At 43.3% G+C, this 23,170-nt stretch overlaps 1 protein-coding gene across 1 annotated transcript in view; it reads left to right on the forward strand.

Moving 5' to 3' along the window:
* The window catches only part of itpr3 (inositol 1,4,5-trisphosphate receptor, type 3), an 85,130-nt gene that overhangs the window by 12,167 nt on the left and 49,793 nt on the right, over window positions 1–23,170 (forward strand). The window contains exons 2-16 of the mRNA XM_072367048.1: window positions 5,928–5,998; window positions 9,083–9,204; window positions 9,330–9,416; window positions 12,601–12,759; window positions 13,821–13,919; window positions 15,172–15,255; window positions 17,459–17,605; window positions 17,688–17,783; window positions 17,921–17,965; window positions 18,073–18,215; window positions 20,114–20,213; window positions 20,769–20,929; window positions 21,003–21,144; window positions 22,257–22,421; window positions 22,511–22,683. Of these exons, the coding sequence (XP_072223149.1) occupies window positions 5,928–5,998; window positions 9,083–9,204; window positions 9,330–9,416; window positions 12,601–12,759; window positions 13,821–13,919; window positions 15,172–15,255; window positions 17,459–17,605; window positions 17,688–17,783; window positions 17,921–17,965; window positions 18,073–18,215; window positions 20,114–20,213; window positions 20,769–20,929; window positions 21,003–21,144; window positions 22,257–22,421; window positions 22,511–22,683 (1,794 nt within the window). The remainder of the gene's footprint in view (window positions 1–5,927; window positions 5,999–9,082; window positions 9,205–9,329; window positions 9,417–12,600; window positions 12,760–13,820; window positions 13,920–15,171; window positions 15,256–17,458; window positions 17,606–17,687; window positions 17,784–17,920; window positions 17,966–18,072; window positions 18,216–20,113; window positions 20,214–20,768; window positions 20,930–21,002; window positions 21,145–22,256; window positions 22,422–22,510; window positions 22,684–23,170) is intronic.

Below are 23,170 nucleotides of genomic sequence, written 5' to 3' on the forward strand. Positions count from 1 at the left end.
TCTCTGGACTTTTGGCAGCTTCTTCATTCATCGTATGGCTGCACATGTGTGGGGTTCCCACAGGGATTCGTTTTTACGGCTGTGGTGTTGCACTCCAGCACTGCAGGGGGAGCCAAAGAGCTTCTCTAGTGTTACTTTAAAACCTTACTGCAACGAAACCTGGAACTGTTGGAGGGAAACATGATGCTAGGGATCCACTGATGCTAGTAAGCGCTAACGAGGTTATCTGAGACTTTAAATCGATTTTGAAAACAGTTTCCTGTTTCAAACGATTTAAATTAGCTGGTCCGCTCGGCAGATCTAATGGTGAGGATGAGGTATTAGCTCCAGGAAGTGTTGTTTCAGGGTTATTTGTCAGGTCAACATCCCGTGAGAAGTGAGTAAATAAGTTTTAATTGAACAACCTACATGTTAGCCTGCGGGTTTCATCCTGTTTGTTTGACAGACAAACACTCGGCCGTTGGAGGTTTCCTCCATCATTTGTTTACAGGCGGCGTTTTGGGTTTGAACCCTAATGCAAAAATTCGGTTTCCAGTGCCGCTTCTCTCCGTTGTGGCTGCTTGACATTTCTCTGGGCTTTCGGCAGCTTCTTCATTCATCGTATGGCTGCACATGTGTGGGGTTCCCATGGGGATTCATTTTTACGACTGTGGTGTTGCACTCCAGCACTGCAGGGGGAGCCAAAGAGCTTCTCTAGTGTTACTTTAAAACGTTACTGCAAGGAAACCTGGAACTTTTGGAGGGAAACATGATGCTAGGGATCCACTGATGCTAGTAAGCGCTAACGAGGTTATCTGAGACTTTGCTAAATCGATTTTTAAAACAGTTTCTTGTTTCAAACGATTTAAATTAGCTGGTCCGCTCGGCAGATCTAATGGTGAGGATGAGGTATTAGCTCCAGGAAGTGTTGTTTCAGGGTTATTTGTCAGGTCAACGTCCCGTGAGAAGTGAGTAAATAAGTTTTAATTGAACAACCTACATGTTAGCCTGCGGGTTTGATCCAGCCGGTTTGATCCAGCGGGTTTGATCCAGCCGGTTTGATCCTGTTTGTTTGATCCAGCGGGTTTGATCCAGCCGGTTTGATCCTGTTTGTTTGACAGACAAACACTCGGCCGTTGGAGGTTTCCTCCATCATTTGTTTACAGGCGGCGTTTTGGGTTTGAACCCTAATGCAAAAATATGAGATGAGTAATGAGCAGAGAGGGCGCAGTCATGCAAATATGTGTGATGATACATCAACAAGACCTCCTGATACACTTAGTTCATGATGTAAATATGGTCTTTTCCCTTTATTCTCCACCCTGTGCAGGTGATGTTTCTGTTTATGAGGCTTACATCGGTTTTATGCTAACCTCTTCAGACTAAAACACCTTTAATTACGTTGTGGGGTCTCGTACTTCCTTAAGCTGAGTCGCCTTTTGTCACAATGTGTAAAGAGATTTAAACTCCTTCTGTTTTTAATGCCAGAACACACGTGCACACGCCTGGCTGCCTGCAGTGAGTGTGTGTGTGAATGGACAGGTAATCCTGTCTTGTGGGGACACACCCAAATGAAGCCATGAGGTCAATCATTACATTTATTTATGAAGGCTTTGTTCGAGGCTAAGATAAAAACATGATTCAGGTGAGGTTGGTTCTCTGGAAACAGCGTGTGCCTCTGTTAAAGCTGCTTGTGTTTCTTAACTGTAGCCGTAACAGATTTACTCTGATGACACCACATGTGCAGAGTCGTGCTCTGGCTGGTTCGGTTTATCCTTAAATAGTCAAAATGAAGTCGTTCACGCTTCGTTTGGTTAGAAAGTCAGATCTTTGACTCATTTGTTCCTGAGCTGGGCCCCTCTGAGTGTTTCTGAAAGGCTAAAAGATGGTGCAAGTCCATGTTTTTGATGCTCATGATTCAGAGTCACTGATATAGGTAGCATGACGGGGTACTTTATCATAGATAAAGTTAAAGATGACGAAGCTTTGTTACTTAAAGTTTAAGATTTAAAAGTAGGGGAAAGCAGAACAATGAGTGGTGCAAAGATGTCGGCTCTCAGATAAGTTTTTACTTCATCAGCTTGGCAGGACTCACTCATTGTTAAAGATTATTAAAGCTTCAAAGCTTCAGAAAAACTCCTCAAAACTCGTCCTTTTCCAACTCTTTAAAAGTTAAACGATGTCCTCAAAGCAGGAGAAACTGAAAAGAGATCGTAAAGTGTTAGCAGGGAACATTTTATTCAGTTTACATAGCAATGTAGACGTGTCAGGTTACAGGAAGTTGAAGGGAAGGGTGGGGGGGGTTCATCTTTATGTTAATGACTGCAGCAACAAGTACTTTACAGCGATACCGAGGTGGTGAACTGCGGTATCTCAGTTTCAGGCCCAGGAAGCACATGTTTGGATTCATAAACCTCATGAAGGTCTGACCAGCTGATCACTTCGATAAAAAACTTCCTTTTCAAGAACTCGAAAATTTAAAAAAATGACTTTTTCTACATTAAACTGTGAAAGACGTTAACCATAAATAACACATTTAACCCAGTTTACAGGGCTGTTCTTTGAGTTCTTGGCTGTATTTCTTTAATCTATGGTACACTTGGACTGTAATCCAAGTCAAGCCAAGTTTAGGAAACCAGCAGGTTGCACCGAAACTGGAAATCAGATGCAGTCGCGCTGCAGGAGGATCAGGCTTAACGTGGTGCGTTTTCTGACCGTGGGAAAAACATCCAATCACCGATCAAACTTAAAATCGTCTTAAAATTCGGATACTTGAACGACTAATTTGTGCATCTATAATTTAAATGTAAAATTAACGTCTTCATCAGTCTGTCAAAGTGACGATGTGTTCGCTCTTTGGCTCCCCCTGCAGTCGAGGATCAGAACTGCCACGAACACAAATCTCCACGTGAGCCCTGCACATGTACAGCCATACAGAATAATTTGTTATGATGTTGAAGAGGCCACAAAGACGCCGTCAAAAGCCCCCAAAAAAGTGGCACTAAAGTAAAACTGCGCGATGGAGGGCTGGAAACCAAAGTTGTGAACTGCGGTAGATGTTTTAGGGCAGTTTCAGGTCCAGGAAGGTGTTAAAAAAGGTTTGTGTACTTCAAAACAAGTCAAAAACTCATAGTTTTATTGCTTTAACGTTCATAAACGTGAAAATGATAGTAAGAGCCAAGGTGTTATCAAAGGATTTCATTCGATCCAAAGTTAGTACACCCCACATCTTATTATCATTGCTCTAAAGTACCATTAAGAACACTTTAAAAGCTGTTTTTGTCCTTAATGGACCACATACTGGTGTGTAGATGATGTATACAGCAGCACAGATCACATAAAAAGCACTTAAACATAGTTACATAACATAGTTCTCCATTTAATGGAGACTAAAACATTTTGACACATGTTGAAAACGGGTCCTGTTGACAAAAAGAAAAGGATTTTTATTCCAAACACATCACAGCTGACCGAAATATCATCAGCAGTCTGTGGACCTTCCAGCAAAAATCTCAGAAGCTGAACCTTTTTTCAGATGAAATGAGCAAAACTTCTGCAAAGACAAGAGCTGACAGACTTTCAGCTGCCTTTGTAGCTCTCTGCAGAGGACTCCAGGGTGCACATACTTTTGCTTTGGGCTCTTTCTTCTTGTACGAGATAGAAATGTAAAGTTGAAGTCTCGCTTTCTGTATGAATCTTCAAACCATCTTGTAAAAAAAATAAAAGACGTGTGAAAGTTTAAAAATAGACCAACAGAAGCCACAAACTGTACCTCGAGTGTTGCTTCCTGTCCTGCCTTCAAAGGACGGAGCAGTTGTGTTTTAACACATTACAGCTGGTTTATTTCCACACCATTAGTTACGCTTTCAGTTCACTTCTGTGAGAAGCTTTCAACTGTAAACCGTCTCGTGTTGCTGCGAGTGTTTTTATGGCTGGACGAGAGAAACAGGAAAGTCCATCATTCTACAGAGAGAAAGATTATTCACAAGTGGAAAACATTCAGGACAGCTGTCAATCTTCCCAGGAGTGGACGTCCCAGCAAGTTCACCCCAAGGTGAAGAAGCCCAGAGCTACATCTCAGACTCTACAGGCCTCAGTTAGCATGTTAAAGGTTAAAGGTCATACATCTCAGACTCTACAGGCCTCAGTTAGCATGCTAAAGGTTAAAGGTCACCCCAAGGTGAAAAAGCCCAGAGCTACATCTCAGACTCTACAGGCCTCAGTTAGCATGTTAAAGGTTAAAGGTCACCCCAAGGTGAAAAAGCCCAGAGCTACATCTCAGACTCTACAGGCCTCAGTTAGCATGTTAAAGGTTAAAGGTCACCCCAAGGTGAAAAAGCCCAGAGCTACATCTCAGACTCTACAGGCCTCAGTTAGCATGTTAAAGGTTAAAGGTCACCCCAAGGTGAAAAAGCCCAGAGCTACATCTCAGACTCTACAGGCCTCAGTTAGCATGTTAAAGGTTAAAGGTCACCCCAAGGTGAAAAAGCCCAGAGCTACATCTCAGACTCTACAGGCCTCAGTTAGCATGTTAAAGGTTAAAGTTCATGACAGCACGGTTAGAAAAAGACTGAACAAGGATGGCTTGTTTGGAAGGGCTGCAGGAGAAAGCCTCTTCTCTCTAAAAAGAACATGGCAGCACAGCTTAGGTTTGCAAAGCTGCATCTGAACAAAGCTCAAGACTTCTGGAACAATGTCCTTTGGACAGACCAGAGCAAAGTGGAGATGTTTGGTCCTAATGCACAGCAGCACGTTTGGAGGAAACCAAACACAGCATATCAGCACAAACACCTCATAGCAGCTGTCAAGCACGGTGGTGGAGGGCTGATGATCTGGGCTGGTTCTGCAGCCACAGGACCTGGGCACCTTGCAGTCATTGAGTCCACCATGAACTCCTCTGGATACCAAAGTATTCTAGAGTCAGATGTGAGGCCATCTGTCCCACAGCTAAAGCTGGGCTGAAACTGGCTCATCAACAGGACAAAGATCCCAAACACAGCAGCAGATCTACAGCAGAAGGTGGGAAAAAGAAAAGAATCAAGGTGTTGCAATGGTCCAGTCAGAGTCCAGACCTCAGCCTGACTGAAATGCTGTGGTGGGACCTTAAGAGAGCTGTGCAGAAACCAAAGCTGCAAACCTCAATGAGCTGAAGCAGCGCTGGAGAGAAGAGTGGATCAGGGGTTCACTTAGTTTTACACTCACTGCTGCTGAAGCTGCAGGATCAGGGGTTCACTTAGTTTTACACTCACTGCTGCTGAAGCTGCTGGATCAGGGGTTCACTTAGTTTTACACTCACTGCTGCTGAAGCTGCTGGATCAGGGGTTCACTTAGTTTTACACTCACTGCTGCTGAAGCTGCTGGTTCAGGGGTTCACTTAGTTTCACACTCACTGCTGCTGAAGCTGCTGGATCAGGGGTTCACTTAGTTTTACACTCACTGCTGCTGAAGCTGCAGGATCAGGGGTTCACTTAGTTTTACACTCACTGCTGCTGAAGCTGCTGGATCAGGGGTTCACTTAGTTTTACACTCACTGCTGCTGAAGCTGCTGGATCAGGGGTTCACTTAGTTTTACACTCACTGCTGCTGAAGCTGCAGGATCAGGGGTTCACTTAGTTTTACACTCACTGCTGCTGAAGCTGCTGGTTCAGGGGTTCACTTAGTTTCACACTCACTGCTGCTGAAGCTGCTGGATCAGGGGTTCACTTAGTTTTACACTCACTGCTGCTGAAGCTGCTGGATCAGGGGTTCACTTAGTTTTACACTCACTGCTGCTGAAGCTGCTGGATCAGGGGTTCACTTAGTTTTACACTCACTGCTGCTGAAGCTGCTGGATCAGGGGTTCACTTAGTTTTGATGACTCAGTGTTTAATATGTTGCTGGATTCACTGAGTTTTAACTCCTGCTGAGTTCCCTCCTCGCCGATGACTCGATTTCTGTTGTGTGTGCAGGTTGGTGGACGACCGCTGTGTGGTGGAACCGGCTGCAGGAGATTTGGATAATCCTCCCAAGAAGTTCAGAGGTGAGCTTTCATCTCGTTTCCTAAACTCCGAACACGATGAAGTCGTTCTGAGCAGATTCATCCAGAGGTGCAGTTTCAACACGATTTAAAGAATAAAAATTACAGCTAAAGAAGCAGAGAAATGTGCTCCTAGAGCACTTAACTAAGTTAAAGAAGTCTTTAACTAAGTCTTTAACTTCTTCAACTAAGTTAAAGAAGTCTTTAACTAAGTCTTTAACTTCTTTAACTAAGTTAAAGAAGTCTTTAACTAAGTGCTGCGAGAGGTCTGAACAACAACTTGGAAGTTTGTTGCGTTTTCGGGTCCCACAGAGAGAAAAAGCTGAACTCGTAGTTGGAACTATTTCTTCTTTAACTAAGTTAAAGAAGTCTTTAACTAAGTCTTTAACTAACTAAGTCTTTAACTTAAAGAAGTCTTTAACTTCTTTAACTAAGTTAAAGAAGTCTTTAACTAAGTCTTTAACTAACTAAGTCTTTAACTAACTAAGTCTTTAACTTAAAGAAGTCTTTAACTTCTTTAACTAAGTTAAAGAAGTCTTTAACTAAGTCTTTAACTAACTAAGTCTTTAACTAAGTCTTTAACTTAAAGAAGTCTTTAACTTCTTTCACTAAGTTAAAGAAGTCTTTAACTAAGTCTTTAACTTCTTTCACTAAGTCTTTAACTTCTTTCACTAAGTCAACTAAGTTAAAGAAGTCTTTAACTAAGTCTTTAACTAAGTCTTTGAATAACTAAGTCTTTAACTAAGTCTTTAAATAACTAAGTCTTTAACTTCTTTAACTAAGTTAAATAAGTCTTTAAGTCTTTAACTTAAAGAAGTCTTTAACTAACTAAGTCTTTAACTAACTAAGCTAACTCTAACTTCTTTAACTTCTTTAACTAACTGTAACAACATGTAATCAGACTCATGTTTCTCTCTCTTATTGAGGACAGTTTTTCACAGTTTCACCTTCACCAAACGGTACCAAAACGCTCTTTATTCCTTTAACTTTGTGTGATTTTAATGCTTCGCTGTTTGCTCCTGATGGATTGATGGTATAGGAAATGGATGGATGTTTGCTCCTGTATAGGAAATGGATGGATGGATGTTTGCTCCTGAGGGATTGATGGTATATGGTTGATGGACTAACCTCTGAAATCAGAGTCAGACGCGGCCCGACTCCGGTCCCGGGTCAGTTACAGAAGCCGTGCAAACCCCGAGTGAGCTGCCTGAAATAGAGATAAAGTGTGTGATGTGAGTCCAGCTTGGAGCTGCTGCAGCTTCCCAGCGGCGCCGCTGCCGGCCGCTCGCTCCCAGAGACGCTTCCAGCTGGCGGGTCGAGCTCGGGGCTGAACCAGTTCAAAAGTAGATCACAGAGAGAGGAGCTCAAACTTTAAATCCAGAGCAGCCGGAAACTATGTGAAGAGCAGAGGAGGAACAAAAGTTAATGAATGAAAGTTTGTGAAATAGATGCAGATAAATTCAACTGTTTCTGTTGTAAAAGCTCAAACTTACTCGAACTGATTGTTTTTAACTGATTTAAACGGGTAACACTGATGCAACATTAAATCAGCATGAAATCTAAGTGAGATTTGATAATAATTCATAATAAAAACATTAATAAAATGAATAATAATCACATTATTATAATAAAATAATAATAATTATTATTAATAATCAGGCAAACAATCAGCCAGCAAATACATCCAAATCAACACATGTGGAAGGTATCAGAAAGTGTCAAAGATAGGTTCTGTTTGGGTTGGTGGTTCAGGGGGAACAGCTCAGTCTGTCGGTGGTTCTTCTGTGTTCTGTGTCGGTTCCGAGCCGGATTCAGACCTTTGGACCACACCTACGAGCCTGTTGTCCTCTCTGGTTTGATGGTGAATGAGACGAGCTGTGGTTCGTCAGTCCTCTCAGCCCCAGCTGGTCCAGGCAGATGGACCCTTCCTGGTTCTGGTTCTGATGGAGGTTTCTTCCTGGTTCTGGTTCTGATGGAGGTTTCTTCCTGTTAAAGGGGAGTTTTTTTCTCTCCACAGTCGCTTCGTGCATTGTGTTGCAGTTTGTGTCCAGTTCTTATCTCCGGTTCTTATCTCCGGTTCTTGTATCTGGTTCTTATCTCTGGTTCTTATGTCTTGTTCTTATCTCCGGTTCTTGTATCTGGTTCTTATGTCTGGTTCTTATCTCCGGTTCTTATCTTTGGTTCTTATCTCCGGTTCTTATCTCCAGTTCTTGTATCTGGTTCTTATCTCTGGTTCTTATGTCTTGTTCTTATCTCCGGTTCTTATCTCCGGTTCTTGTATCTGGTTCTTATCTCTGGTTCTTATCTCCGGTTCTTATCTTTGGTTCTTATGTCCGGTTCTTGTATCTCTTGTTCTTATCTCTGGTTCATATATCCGGTTCTCCGGTTCTTCTGGACTTTGGTCGGTTAATTCTGCCCTCTGGGCTGATCTGAAAGATCTTCAGTGAAAGAAGACAAAAACACCTTCGGTTGATGGACAAATCTGAGCACGAAAGCAGTTAAACTACAGATTTTACAGAGTCTATGACATCACTCTTCTCTCACCCTCCCCCCCTGTGGCTGAGCAGGCTGGAGATACCGGGTCAGTCAGAGCTCTGATGGTTCTGCTCCTCAGCATCCTGATGCTGGGACTCTACCAGAGCTGAGCTTTCATCCTGTTTTCCACAAGCAGTCCCACCTGGAGCAGCTTCAGTAATATTCACTGATATTAACCCATCTGTGTTCCTGAGGCTTTCTTATTATTTCAGAACCGTCTCTCTGTAATAACTGTAAAGATCCAGCCCCTCTGCAACCCTAAATTGGATTAAATGGATATAGAAAATGGACAGATGGATGTTTCTGGTCATGTTAGCCAGAAATAACTGAGGCTAACAGCAGCTGGTTCTCTTTTAAATGGTATTTTTTATCCGATTACTCGATGGAATAATCGATTACCTAAAAAATGGTTCAACTTTGGCTTCGATGACCCATAGATATTTACTTTATCTGCATTTAAAACAGATTTTATTAACTGCTTCATCAGTGTGAAGGAGACCAGAACCTCTCAGAACTGTTCTCAATAAGAAAAGTTAATTTCCTTTCTTCCAGACTGTCTGTTTAAGGTTTGTCCGATGAGTCGGTACTCGGCCCAGAAACAGTTCTGGAAAGCCAAACAAGCCAAACACGAGAAGGACAAGATCGCCGATGTGGTTCTTCTGCAGAAACTCCAGGTAAGAGGCACACAGTGCGAAGTCAGAGAGGTTTTTAAAGGACGATTCTCTGGTTTCTGCGGCTCGGCACACGAGTCTGAGCTCCAGGTGCTGTTAGCTGAAGCTAATCTGCGTTTTCTGTGCAGCACGCGTCCAATCTGGAGCAGAAGCAGAACGAGACGGAAAACAAGAAAGTCCACGGAGACGTGGTCAAATATGGAACCGTCATCCAGGTGAGTGACGGGTTTCCAGAACCATGTTTTCATCTGGGTATTAGCCTCTGATCAGCTTATCAAGAAGCAGCTACAGCTGCTGATGCACCGACAGGAAACTGGTGATGTTCAGCTTAACAAGCAGATCAGGATCTGAGAGATCAGATTCTTTTCCCCACTAATCATTAAATGCGTCATAAGAAGACAGATGCAGTCGCATCTGTGGTTTGGATGTCTCAGAGAGACAGAAAATGACCAAAAAGAGACTGAAAACAACCTCAAAGAGGCACAAAATGACCAAAAAGAGACTGAAAACAACAGCAGAGAGACAGAAAATGACCAAAAAGAGACTGAAAACAACCTCAGAGAGACAGAAAATGACCAAAAAGAGACTGAAAACAACAGCAGAGAGACAGAAAATGAACAAAAAGAGACGCAAAACAACAGCAGAGAGACAGAAAATGACCAAAAAGAGACTGAAAACAACCTCAAAGAGGCACAAAATGACCAAAAAGAGACTGAAAACAACAGCAGAGAGACAGAAAATGACCAAAAAGAGACTGAAAACAACCTCAGAGAGACAGAAAATGACCAAAAAGAGACTGAAAACAACAGCAGAGAGACAGAAAATGAACAAAATGAGACACAAAACAACCTCAGAGAGACAGAAAATGACCAAAAAGACACTGAAAACAACAGCAGAGAGACACAAAATGACCAAAAAGAGACTGAAAACAACCTCAGAGAGACAGAAAATGACCAAAAAGAGACTGAAAACAACAGCAGAGAGACAGAAAATGAACAAAAAGAGACGCAAAACAACAGCAGAGAGACAGAAAATGACCAAAAAGAGACTGAAAACAACCTCAAAGAGGCACAAAATGACCAAAAAGAGACTGAAAACAACCTCAGAGAGACAGAAAATGACCAAAAAGAGACTGAAAACAACAGCAGAGAGACAGAAAATGAACAAAAAGAGACGCAAAACAACAGCAGAGAGACAGAAAATGACCAAAAAGAGACTGAAAACAACCTCAAAGAGGCACAAAATGACCAAAAAGAGACTGAAAACAACCTCAAAGAGGCACAAAATGACCAAAAAGACACTGAAAACAACAGCAGAGAGACAGAAAATGACCAAAAAGAGACAGAAAGCTGACTTTGTCTTAGTTTGTCGACCCTAACGTCTCAGATGGAGGTTCTGAAACCATCGGACAGAACAGATTGATGGAGTTTAGTGTCTGTGAGACAGCCGGCAGCTCGCTGTCCTGCATGATGTGTGGGCTGATGCCTGATTAACTTAGAAAGTCCTGATTATCTGAAGCTGCAGCAGCACGGAGCCTGCAGTACAGGGTTGTACCATCCCCTCGTGTTGGGGGGGTGGTATGATGCTGTCCAGCTGCAGGTGATGGAGAGGATCTAAAAGCCTTTTCAGGAGGTGAACCTGCATTAAACCCACTCCAAGAAGCTGATTTCACTGGAAAAAAAGGCGTTGCTGATCGATCCCGTCAGCTGTGACCGTCTGTAGCTCCTGTTTCCATGTGCAAAAGTACAAACTCAGCACTTTACACACCTTAAGTTCAAGTTTTATGGGTCTGAGTTCAGTTGTGGCAGTTTTAAGGCGGTTTTAAGGCAGTTTTATGGCGGTTTTAAGGCAGTATTAAGGCGGTTTTAAGGCGGTTTTAAGGCAGTTTTAAGGCAGTTTTAAGGCAGTTTTAAGGCAGTTTTAAGGCAGTTTTAAGGCAGTTTTAAGGCAGTTTTAAGGCAGTTTTAAGGCAGTTTTAAGGCAGTTTTAAGGCGGTTTTAAGGCAGTTTTAAGGCAGTTTTAAGGTGGTTTTAAGGCAGTTTTAAGGTGGTTTTAAGGCAGTTTTAAGGCAGTTTTAAGGCGGTTTCAAGGCAGTTTTAAGGTGGTTTTAAGGCAGTTTTAAGGCAGTTTTAAGGTGGTTTTAAGGCGGTTTTAAGGTGGTTTTAAGGCAGTTTTAAGGCAGTTTTAAGGCAGTTTTAAGGCGGTTTTAAGGCAGTTTTAAGGTGGTTTTAAGGCGGTTTTAAGACAGTTTTAAGGCGGTTTTAAGGTGGTTTTAAGGCAGTTTTAAGGCAGTTTTAAGGCAGTTTTAAGGCGGTTTTAAGGCGGTTTTAAGGCGGTTTTAAGGCGGTTTTAAGGCGGTTTTAAGGCGGTTTTAAGGCGGTTTTAAGGCGATTTTAAGGCGGTTTTAAGGCAGTTTTAAGGCGGTTTTAAGGCAGTATTTCTCACAACAACCTCAAACATGTTTAATATCATCTCAAGTTTTTAGTTTTATGGAAATTGTGTCCTTCAGTGGCTCATTCTGCGTTTTCAACCAAATCAAGAAGCTGTGGAATCCAAGGCGCCGTCTCGCAGTGATGTCATCGGTGATGTCACCACATGAAACCTGGTTGTTAGCGTGTGGCGTTTTCTTTAAAAACCCTAGAGGTTTCAGATCGCCTCAGATGAAACGAAGCTTGAGAAATATCGGCGGTATTTTAGGCCCCAAAGTCTAGATAAGAAGATCCTGCCTCAGCACTGATGACTGGTTTAGTTTAATGTGTAACGAAGACGCCTCACACACATGCTAACGCGGGTAAAAACATAACTTTTATGGGAGGAGGGCGGCGGCGCATAATGCTGTGTATGACATGTAAAACACACTTTCAGGTGTGTGTGGATGTCACAGTGAGATAGGAAACACAGGCTGCGACATGTCGGATCATCGCCTGAACCTGACAGACGGCCCAGTTATAGCTTTGCTACCTTTGTGAGGACCCACCTTATACATATGATCCACTCCCTGACCCCTGACCCCTGACCTGATCGTCTCAGCAGGGTATTTACAGCTTTCATGACCTGAATCCTAATCATGGCCCCAAAGCAAAGACCTTACTGTTATCTGACCGGGTTTTATCTACCAGGAGGGATGCGTGTGTGTTAGGATGACAGCTCTTCAAAGTCAATATTGACTCAGAGAGACAGTAACAGCAGCATGTCAACACACAGAGGAAGGCGGTAAAATGTGTGTGTGTTGAAGGTGTGGAGAAGTCACGAGTCATGCAGGAACAAAATATATCTGATGGAACGTTTCAGGATTAAACGCAGGCGTTCTGTCTTTAAATGTTCAGATTTAACCGATCTTTAACCCCCCCATGTGCCGTTAACCCATAAATAATTACACATCATGGTGTCTGTGTGCAGCTGCTCCACATGAAGAGCAACAAATATCTGACGGTGAACAAGCGGCTGCCGGCTCTGCTGGAGAAGAACGCCATGCGGGTCACTCTGGACGGGACGGGAAACGAGGGCTCCTGGCTCTTCATCCAGCCCTTCTGGAAGCTCCGCGCCACCGGAGACAACGTAAATAAACGCCACTTCTCTGAAGATTTACAGGAAGTTTGGCTTATTAGCTCAACTTTATACTTTTAAAATCTGTAAAATATTAGATAAAACATGTAAATTAAGGTCTACAACATGTTATAAATAGAATATATGATCAAAAACATGATCATCACCAGAGAATTTGGCAGGTGTCTCTTTGGCGCCCCCTACAGTTGGTGGCTGTAACAACACTGTCATAAAAGAGTGAACCCTACATGCGAATCTGTTTTCATGTTGAAGAGGCCAAAAAGACGGCGTTAAAGTCCACAGAAGAGTAAAACTTTACAGCTTTAAGGTTCAAAAACTTCTCCAGTGTTGCTTTAAGGTAGAAAATAAGATAAAAGTAATAAAAAAAAAAGATTAAAGGCTAAATAATAGATGTTTATCTCTGATATAAGAACATTTAAAATGACATAAAATAAAAACACGATTAAAAAAGAACTCATTTCTAAAACTTAAAAAAGTTTCTTTTAGTTATAAAATTGAAATAAGAATGATATTTACTAAGTATATATATATTTATAGATGAAATAATTGTTTGATGTAAATATCCCATAAATTTGATTGAATTGATCAATTCATATAAAAAAATTATAGATCATGAGAACAAAAATGTGACCAAATCAAACTTTTTAGAAATATATAAATTGTTAAACTTTAAATAAGTTTAAAATATGAAGATTTTTAAATATTAATAATATAAATGAAAATATTGAAGAAAATGTTTATCACAGCCAATTATTCCCAATTATTTTAGTTGTGGTTTCATTAATAGTTTAAATATTGATTATTACTGATAAGTTTCATAGTTTTTTATATAAAAGTATTTTATTTGCTTTGCAGAACAATAAATAACCTGAATCTCAGTATGTTGAATATATTTTAAACATATATATATATATATATATATATACATATATATATATATATGTATATATATATATATGTATATATATATATATATATATATATATATATATGTAAAATGTCCGTGAACGGTCAAATAAAAGTTTTTGCTGATGTTTCTTCTCTCGCTGCAGGTGGTCGTCGGAGATAAAGTGATCATGAACCCGGTGAACGCTGGTCAGCCGCTGCACGCCTCCAACTACGAACTGTCCGACCATCCAGGATGCAAAGAGGTGCGACTGCCGATCGGATAAACTATTCATCAAGTTTGGAGCCTGAAAACATCCTTTTATTACAAAGAGACACAAAACAACCTCAGAGAGACACAAAAAAACCTCAGAGAGACAGAAAAACGCCTCAGAGAGACAGAAAACAACCTCAGAGAGACAGAAAAAAACCTCAGAGAGACAGAAAAAAGCCTCAGAGAGACACAAAACAACATCAAAGAGACAGAAAACAACCTCAGAGAGACAGAAAACAACCTCAGAGAGACAGAAAAACGCCTCAGAGAGACAGAAAACAACCTCAGAGAGACAGAAAAAAACCTCAGAGAGACAGAAAAAAGCCTCAGAGAGACACAAAACAACATCAAAGAGACAGAAAACAACCTCAGAGAGACACAAAACAACATCAAAGAGACAGAAAACAACCTCAGAGAGACACAAAAAAACCTCAGAGAGACAGAAAAACGCCTCAGAGAGACAGAAAACAACCTCAGAGAGACAGAAAAAAACCTCAGAGAGACAGAAAAAAGCCTCAGAGAGACACAAAACAACATCAAAGAGACAGAAAACAACCTCAGAGAGACAGAAAACAACCTCAGAGAGACACAAAACAACCTCAGAGAGACAGAAAAAAGCCTCAGAGAGACAGAAAACAACCTCAGAGAGACACAAAACAACCTCAAAGAGACAGAAAACAACCTCAAAGAGACAGAAAATTACTAAAAAGAGACAGAAACTGATAGAAAAAGAGAGAAAATATCTGTAAAAATTTATATCAAGAGTTCAACTCCGACCAAACACAAAAAACAGAAAAAGGGATTTTTCCATAATATTTTACCTGTTTAAAAATAAAGAAAATGGCCTAAAAAGCCTAATTTTATCCTCCTCGTCTCCGCCTGCCGTTGACTTGGAAATCGTTAAATATTCTGGAACATTAACCCAACATTAATAACTGAATTAAAATAGATTAAAAGAAGCTGAATTCTGCTGCCTCACATCATATTTAACTTCTCGTTTAGCTTCTTCATGTCTCTGCTGCCCTGAGCATCAGAAACCATCTCTTTATCTTTATTATTAAAGATTTACAGGATCTTACCTGGACTTTATCTCAGTCTCATCATGATTTATTCTTTTAAGACACTGAGGAGTTGGGCTGATGCTTGATTCGCACATCTGTGCAGTGACAGAACATCTGGGATCCCATATAAATCTGAATTGGGCCCCTGTAACCGTATCTGTGTGGGTCGTGCTCCCCCTGCAGGTGAACTCGGTGAACTGCAACACCAGCTGGAAGATCAACCTGTTCATGATGTTCAGCGACCACCGAGAGGAAGTCCTCAAAGGGGTGAGTGACCGCCGCCGCCGGCGCCGTTTTGGTCCCAGTGGATCAGTAATGCCTTCAGCTCATTTTTACTGATCTGAGCCAGGAATGTGGGCCTAATAACTCAAAGATTTTATCTGGAATTCTCTTATAAAATGTGCTAAATTTATGTTATTTCTGATTTAAACGCTGGATGTCGGGTTTCTGGCTTTTCTTTCCCATCACCGTGATCCACTGATAGTTTTCTGAGGCCACATTGGCTCCAGGTTTTTGGGCCAATTTTCCCAAAATGTCTGTAACTGAGAGCCAGAGCGCTTTGAAAATGTATTACTTTAAAAACTACATTACCCATGAGGCCGTGCTGCTCTGGAAAGACACAAAGAATGGAACATGTTGCCATAGTTGGTGAATTCATCTGCAAACTTCTACAAACACAGTTTAAAGCTCCGTGACGGGATGTTTTCACTGAAATGCACCCTGGGAGTTGTAGTTCTTCTCTCTCTGTTAGTTTTCTGCTGCAGCAGAGGCTTGGTGGGAGTTGTAGTTCTTCTCTCTCTGTTAGTTTTCTGCTGCAGCAGAGGCTTTGCAGCTGTCCTGTAACCATGTCTGACGTGTGTTTGTGCGTCAGGGCGATGTTGTGCGATTGTTCCTAATAACTCAAAGATTTTATCTGGAATTCTCTTATAAAATGTGCTAAATTTATGTTATTTCTGATTTAAACGCTGGATGTCGGGTTTCTGCCTTTTCTTTCCCGTCACCGTGATCCACTGATAGTTTTCCGAGGCCACATTGGCTCCAGGTTTTTGGGCCAATTTTCCCAAAATGTCTGTAACTGAGAGCCAGAGCACTTTGAAAATGTATAACTTTAAAAACTACATTACCCATGAGGCCGTGCTGCTCTGGAAAGACACAAAGAATGGAACATGTTGCCATAGTTGGTGAATTCATCTGCAAACTTCTACAAACACAGTTTAAAGCTCCGTGACGGGATGTTTTCACTGAAATGCACCCTGGGAGTTGTAGTTCTTCTCTCTCTGTTAGTTTTCTGCTGCAGCAGAGGTTTGGTGGGAGTTGTAGTTCTTCCCTCTCTGTTAGTTTTCTGCTGCAGCAGAGGTTTGGCAGCTGTCCTGTAACCATGTCTGACGTGTGTTTGTGTGTCAGGGCGATGTCGTGCGATTGTTCCTAATAACTCAAAGATTTTATCTGGAATTTTCCTATAAAATGTGCTAAATTTATGTTATTTCTGATTTAAACGCTGGATGTCGGGTTTCTGCCTTTTCTTTCCCGTCACCGGGATCCACTGATAGTTTTCTGAGGCCACATTGGCTCCAGGTTTTTGGGCCAATTTTCCCAAAATGTCTGTAACTGAGAGCCAGAGCGCTTTGAAAATGTATAACTTTAAAAACTACTTTACCCATGAGGCCGTGCTGCTCTGGAAAGACAAAAAGAATGAAACATGTTGCCATAGTTGGTGAATTCATCTGCAAACTTCTTCAAACACAGTTTAAAGCTCCGTGACGGGATGTTTTCACTGAAATGCACCCTGGGAGTTGTAGTTCTTCCCTCTCTGTTAGTTTTCTGCTGCAGCAGAGGCTTGGTGGGAGTTGTAGTTCTTCCCTCTCTGTTAGTTTTCTGCTGCAGCAGAGGTTTGGCAGCTGTCCTGTGACCATGACTGACGTGTGTTTGTGCGTCAGGGCGATGTCGTGCGATTGTTCCTAATAACTCAAAGATTTTATCTGGAATTTTCCTATAAAATGTGCTAAATTTATGTTATTTCTGATTTAAACGCTGGATGTCGGGTTTCTGCCTTTTCTTTCCCGTCACCGGGATCCACTGATAGTTTTCTGAGGCCACATTGGCTCCAGGTTTTTGGGCCAATTTTCCCAAAATGTCTGTAACTGAGAGCCAGAGCGCTTTGAAAATGTATAACTTTAAAAACTACTTTACCCATGAGGCCGTGCTGCTCTGGAAAGACAAAAAGAATGAAACATGTTGCCATAGTTGGTGAATTCATCTGCAAACTTCTTCAAACACAGTTTAAAGCTCCGTGACGGGATGTTTTCACTGAAATGCACCCTGGGAGTTGTAGTTCTTCTCTCTCTGTTAGTTTTCTGCTGCAGCAGAGGTTTGGTGGGAGTTGTAGTTCTTCTCTCTCTGTTAGTTTTCTGCTGCAGCAGAGGTTTGGCAGCTGTCCTGTGACCATGACTGACGTGTGTTTGTGCGTCAGGGCGATGTCGTGCGATTGTTCCACGCCGAGCAGGAAAAGTTTCTGACCTGCGACGAGTACAAAACCAAACTGCACGTTTTCCTGCGAACGACGCTGAGGCAGTCGGCGACGTCTGCGACCAGCTCCAACGCCCTCTGGGAGGTCGAGGTACGCACTCACGTGCACACACACAGGACCACGTGCACACCCTGTCCGTTGCCTCTAAACTGAGTGCCGATTGGTCCGTCAGGTTGTCCATCACGACCCGTGCCGAGGGGGGGCGGGGCACTGGAACAGCCTGTACCGCTTCAAACACCTGGCCACCGGAAACTACCTGGCTGCTGAGGTAACCGTGGCAACCCCGCAGGGCGAGGGGGTTTGTTTTCGATCAGTTTGGGTGTTTCTGGTGTGGAAAGGTTAAAGATTCCTGTTCTCTGCATTTATTTCTGTGTATTTATCTTTGGAAATGATTTGCTCTTTCAGGAGAATCCGGGGTACAAAGGAGACACTGCAGACCTGTCGTCTTCGGTGAGTTTCTTTATCGAGAGTTTTGGTTCTGATCATGGATCAAGAGTAAAAGCATGTTTTAGCATCAGGTGAAGTAGCAGGAGAAACTTCTTTATTAACCTCTGCAGATGGACAGTAGCCGTAGCAACAAGCGCTCCCACGGCGAGAGGATCAAGTACAAGCTGGTGGTGGTGCCCCACGGGAACGACATCGCCTCGCTGTTCGAGCTCGACCCGACAACGCTGCAGAAAACCGACTCCTTTGTGCCGCGGTAAGAAAACGGAGAGAACCGTAAAGTTCGGTTCTTTAAAGGTGTCTGAAGTTAAAGTTACAAACTCTGAAAAACTATAGAACCTGAAGCAGCAACTCGGTGAAAGTCGTTTTAGGGTCAAATAAAGACAGAAAATCTACAGCAACAGCTTCTGGAGCTTCTCCAAGCAGCAGGTTACCTGCTGACAGGTGAGGGTGTCAGGATTGGGTATAAAAGCAGCTTCCACCAAAGGTTCAGCCTCTCCAACAAGGATGGGTCATGGCTCACCGCTTTGGGCCAAACTCCATCAGAGAATCATCAATAAGTTCAGGAAATATTCCTCAGAGTCAGACTGGAAAGAACTTTGGTCTTTCAGCATCTACAGAGCAGGATATTGGGAACAGATTCAGGGAGTCTGGGGAAGTCTCAGTGTGGAAAGGCCAAGGACAGAAAGCCCTGCTGGATGAGCTCGGAGCCCTCAGGCAGCACTGCAGGAGAAACCGTCAGGCCACCATGATCCATACAGCCACATGGGCTCAGGAGGAGCTGGGAGAAGCATTTCCACTCAACACAGTCCACGGCTGCATCCAGAAATGTGAGCTGAAGCTGCATCACACCAGGAGGAAGCCATATATCAGCTCTGAGCAGAACCACGGCCCAGTTCTCTGGACTCCAGCTCATCTCAGAGGGACAGAAAGACAGTGGACACGTGTTCTGTGGGCAGATGAGTCCACGTTTCAGCTGCTTCTGGGAAAAACTGCTGAGAAAGAGCATCCAGCTGTTCTCAGAGGAAGGTTTAAAGCCAGCGTCTGTGATGGTCTGGGGCTGCAGCAGAGTCCAGGGCATGGAGGGCTTCATCTGGGTGAAGGTACCACTGATGCACAGCTGGATGTTGGAGTTCTGGAGAGACAGATGCTGCCATCAAGGTGCCGTCTTTTCCCGGGAGGTCCGTGGTTATTTCAGCAGGACGATGCCAGACCTCATTCTGCAGGACTTCCAGCAGCTTCAGACACACAGAGTGTGTGAGCTCGGCTGCCTGCCTGCAGGCCACATCTGGCTCCTGCTGCAGATGTTGGAGCATCATGAAGAGGAGAACCAGACAACCAGGGACTGCTGAGCAGCTGGAATCTGGGATTCAGCAGGAATGGACTCAGATTCCTGTGAAAAACTCAGTTCAAAGCATTAAAAAGAGTCATTAAAGGAAGCTGAAGGATGGAAACATGAGTCTGGAGCAGCTTTCACTGAGTGTTGCTGCTGCAGAAGGTTCATTTTGTCCCAGATCCTCAATAACAGGCCAGTTAACATGGGTCCAGTTAAGTCTTGCTGCTGCAGGTTCTGGATCTGGTTCTGAACACTGAAGCTGGTCGGTGAAAACTCTGAAGTTTTTGTTGACCTTTTAAAAAACTTTCCATCAGTTTGTGTGTCTGCGTCGGAACAATCGTCACATTTTAAATGATTTAAATTTATTAAATATTATTTATTCAAGAAACAAAATCGGATAAAGAAAACGTTCAAAAATATGAGATTTAAAAGTCAGAAGCTGAAGTAAAACAGCAGAAATTCTGGAAAAGATTATTTTCAGGATTCATGGCAGATTTTTACGAGCCTCCATCAGAACAAAGAGAAGCGAGGGGCTTCCATCGGTCTGATCAGTGATCAATGATCAATGAGCTGAGCAGCTGGAATCTGGGATTCAGCAGGAATGGACTCAGATTCCTGTGAAAAACTCAGTTCAAAGCATTAAAAAGAGTCATTAAAGGAAGCTGAAGGATGGAAACATGAGTCTGGAGCTGCTTTCACTGAGTGTTGCTGCCAAAAAAAAAGGTTCAAACCAGTTAACTAACCACAGATTGAAGATGTTGTTGCAGTTTACTGAAATGTCTGCAGATGGAGGATAAATTGCGGTGTTTTTCTTTCAGAAACTCGTACGTTCGACTGAGGCATCTGTGCACCAACACCTGGATCCAGAGCACCAACGTGCCCATCGATATCGATGAGGAGCGACCCATCAGACTCATGGTGCGTTCTGACTGAAGTCTGAGCTCCAACTATCAGTGAACTAGTTCGTTAATTCAATAAAAAACTGATCACAGAAACTAGAAAACAGTGTTTTAATCTGTTTCTGGTCATATATGATGATGAAATACATTAAAAACCACCAGTGGGCCAAAGAGGAGCCAGAATCAGACATTTCAGATCTGTTTATTGGCTGATTGATTATCTAGTGAATGGCAGCAGAATTACAGTTTAGACTGTTTCAGATAGTTTTTGTCTGCTCGGTTAAATTAAAACACTTCACATCAGGTCACTGTTTGTATCATCCAAAGACAAAGAAGCTTCTGAATTATAGGAATTCAGTTAGAATTGATGCACAAAAACACAACAAGCTGTGGAAGAGGGAAATATTCTTACCTCTTATATATAAATATGTTCCTTTAGTCTTAAAAAGGAAGAAATGTGAGACAAATCTGATCAAACTGCAGCTGAAACGTTTCAGTTCCAGCTGAAGCTCTTTTTAAATGTAACGCCATGTTCCCACAAACCGAGCCGGACTTACTGAACCTCCCCCTGCAGTTGGGAACCTGCTCAACCAAAGAAGACAAGGAGGCGTTCGCCATCGTCTCGGTTCCTGTGATGGAGATCAGAGATCTGGACTTCGCCAACGACGCCAGCGCCATGCTGGGCACCGTGGTGGACCAGTTGAACCGGGGCTTCATCAGCCAGAACGACCGCAGGTACGGCGCCGAAATGCAAAGGAAACGTCCAACGCAGGAGGAGCGGAGACTCAGAGGTGTTTGTGTTTGTCAGGTTCGCCATCAAGCTGCTGGAGGACGTGGTTTTCTTCGTGGCCGACGTGGTCAACAGCGGCCAGCCGGTGCTGGACGTGGCCATGACCAAACCCAACCGAGAGAGGCAGAAACTGATGAGGGAACAGAACATCCTGAAACAGGTCAGACCCAGAAGCAGTCTGCAGACGGGCAGCTTCTCTGCTGTCTGAAAGCTTCTTGTTTCCTGTTTGAATCTGAACCCTGAACCCAAAACGAGCCGCAGTGACGTACCAACGTCCTCACGGTTTGATTTAAACTTCATTAAAGAGTCAGTCATTTGTTTATGTTTATGCATTTGGCAGACGCTTTTATCTTAGGGTAAGGGGGGTCTTGCCTAAGGACCTGCTGACCCCCCTTACCCTACCTGTACCCTTCATGTAGGGGATTTGAACCCTAGGTCACCCTCACTTCTTACCCTACTTGTAAGGGTAAGGGGGATAAGGGTTACTAGGGTAGGGGTGGTCCTTAGGCAAGGCCCCCCTTACCCTACTTGTAAGTGAGGGTGACCTAGGGTTCAAATCCCCTACATGAAGGGTACAGGTAGGGTAAGGGGGGTCCTTAGGCAAGACCCCCCTTACCCTACCTGTCTTGGTACAGGCTACCTGTACCTTTCATGTAGGGGATTTGAACCCTAGGTCACTCACATGAAAGGTGGCAATCATACCACTATCCAGTCCCCCCATTTGCAATGAAAATTATGAAAAATAAATGAAAAATAAATTAGCCACGAAAGGAAGAGATGAAAAACAACTGCAAGATGATGCAAAATGTCCTTTAACCTGACATGAACCACAAAGATGATCTGAAAAGTGAACTGAGAGACCCAGCAGGTGGAGGGGAGACATTCCAGACATTTTATCCAAGGCGACTTACAGGTAAGGGTTCAAATCCCCTACATGAAAGGTACAGGTAGGGTAAGGGGGTCTTGCCTAAGGGGGGTCTTGCCTAAGGACCCCCTTACCCTACCTGTACCTTTCATGTAGGGGATTTGAACCCTAGGTCACCCACATGAAAGTCCCCTATCCAGTCTCCAGTCCCCCCATTTGCAATGAATACTGAAATAAGATAAATTAGCCACAAAAGGAAGAGATGAAAAACAACTGCAAGATGATACAAAATGTTCTTTAACCTGACATGAACCACAAAGATGATCTGAAAAGTGAACTGAGAGACCCAGCAGGCGGAGGGGAGACATTGCAGCTGATAACGGTAACGCTCCGATGTCTCTGTTCAGATCTTCGGCATCCTGAAGGCTCCCTTTAAGGAGCGGGGGGAAGGCGAGAGTCCTCTGCTGCGTCTGGAGGAGCTGGCCGACCAGAAGAACTCCCCGTACCAGTACATGTTCCGGCTCTGCTACCGAGTCCTGCGGCACTCCCAGGAGGACTACCGCAAGAACCAGGTGAGGGCGACCGTGGCTCCTGACCTCAGCAGGTTCCTGGTTTCTGTTGTTAACACCGTGTCCCGTTCACCCCCCCCTCCCCGTTTCAGGAGCACATAGCGAAGCAGTTCGGTGTGATGCAGAGTCAGATCGGCTACGACATCCTGGCTGAAGACACCATCACCGCCCTGCTGCACAACAACCGCAAACTGCTGGAGAAACACATCACCAAGACCGAGGTGGAGACGTTCGTCAGCCTGGTCCGCAAGAACCGAGAGCCCAGGTACACCCAGAGGGGGTCGGGCGGGGGGGTAAAGCTGCAGGTCCGTAAGGTCCTGAATACAGTCCGAGTTACACTGACCCCAAAGCTTTTGTGAGCTAAAATATGTCCATCACCATCGTTTTATTTGCCACCAAACTGGCTTAATTTCAGCCCCGTTATCTTCCTCTTATCTGAGGTCAGGTCAGAACCAACAGGTCCAGCAGGGAAACCCAGACATCCCTCCCCCCAGTGACACTCTCCAGCTCCTCCTGGAGGATCTATAAACAGAACCACATCATCTGCAGATGATTATCTCCAAATTTTTTTCATAAAAGCAGTTGATTTCCATGGGGAAGGAGAACACTGTGAATCGGTTCTGAACAGGTTCCCCCATGACCAAATCAAATAAATGATTTAATCGGTAAAAGTGTCAACAGAAAGCTGGAGACTGGCAGCAGAAACTCTTTCACCATTTCTCTCAGAATGTCCCGACGAATAGAAGTCATTT

Source organism: Leuresthes tenuis, unplaced genomic scaffold (assembly GCF_036924035.1).
Source record: "Leuresthes tenuis unplaced genomic scaffold, fLeuTen1.0.hap1 SCAF_16, whole genome shotgun sequence".
In the NCBI taxonomy this organism is placed as follows: domain Eukaryota; kingdom Metazoa; phylum Chordata; class Actinopteri; order Atheriniformes; family Atherinopsidae; genus Leuresthes; species Leuresthes tenuis.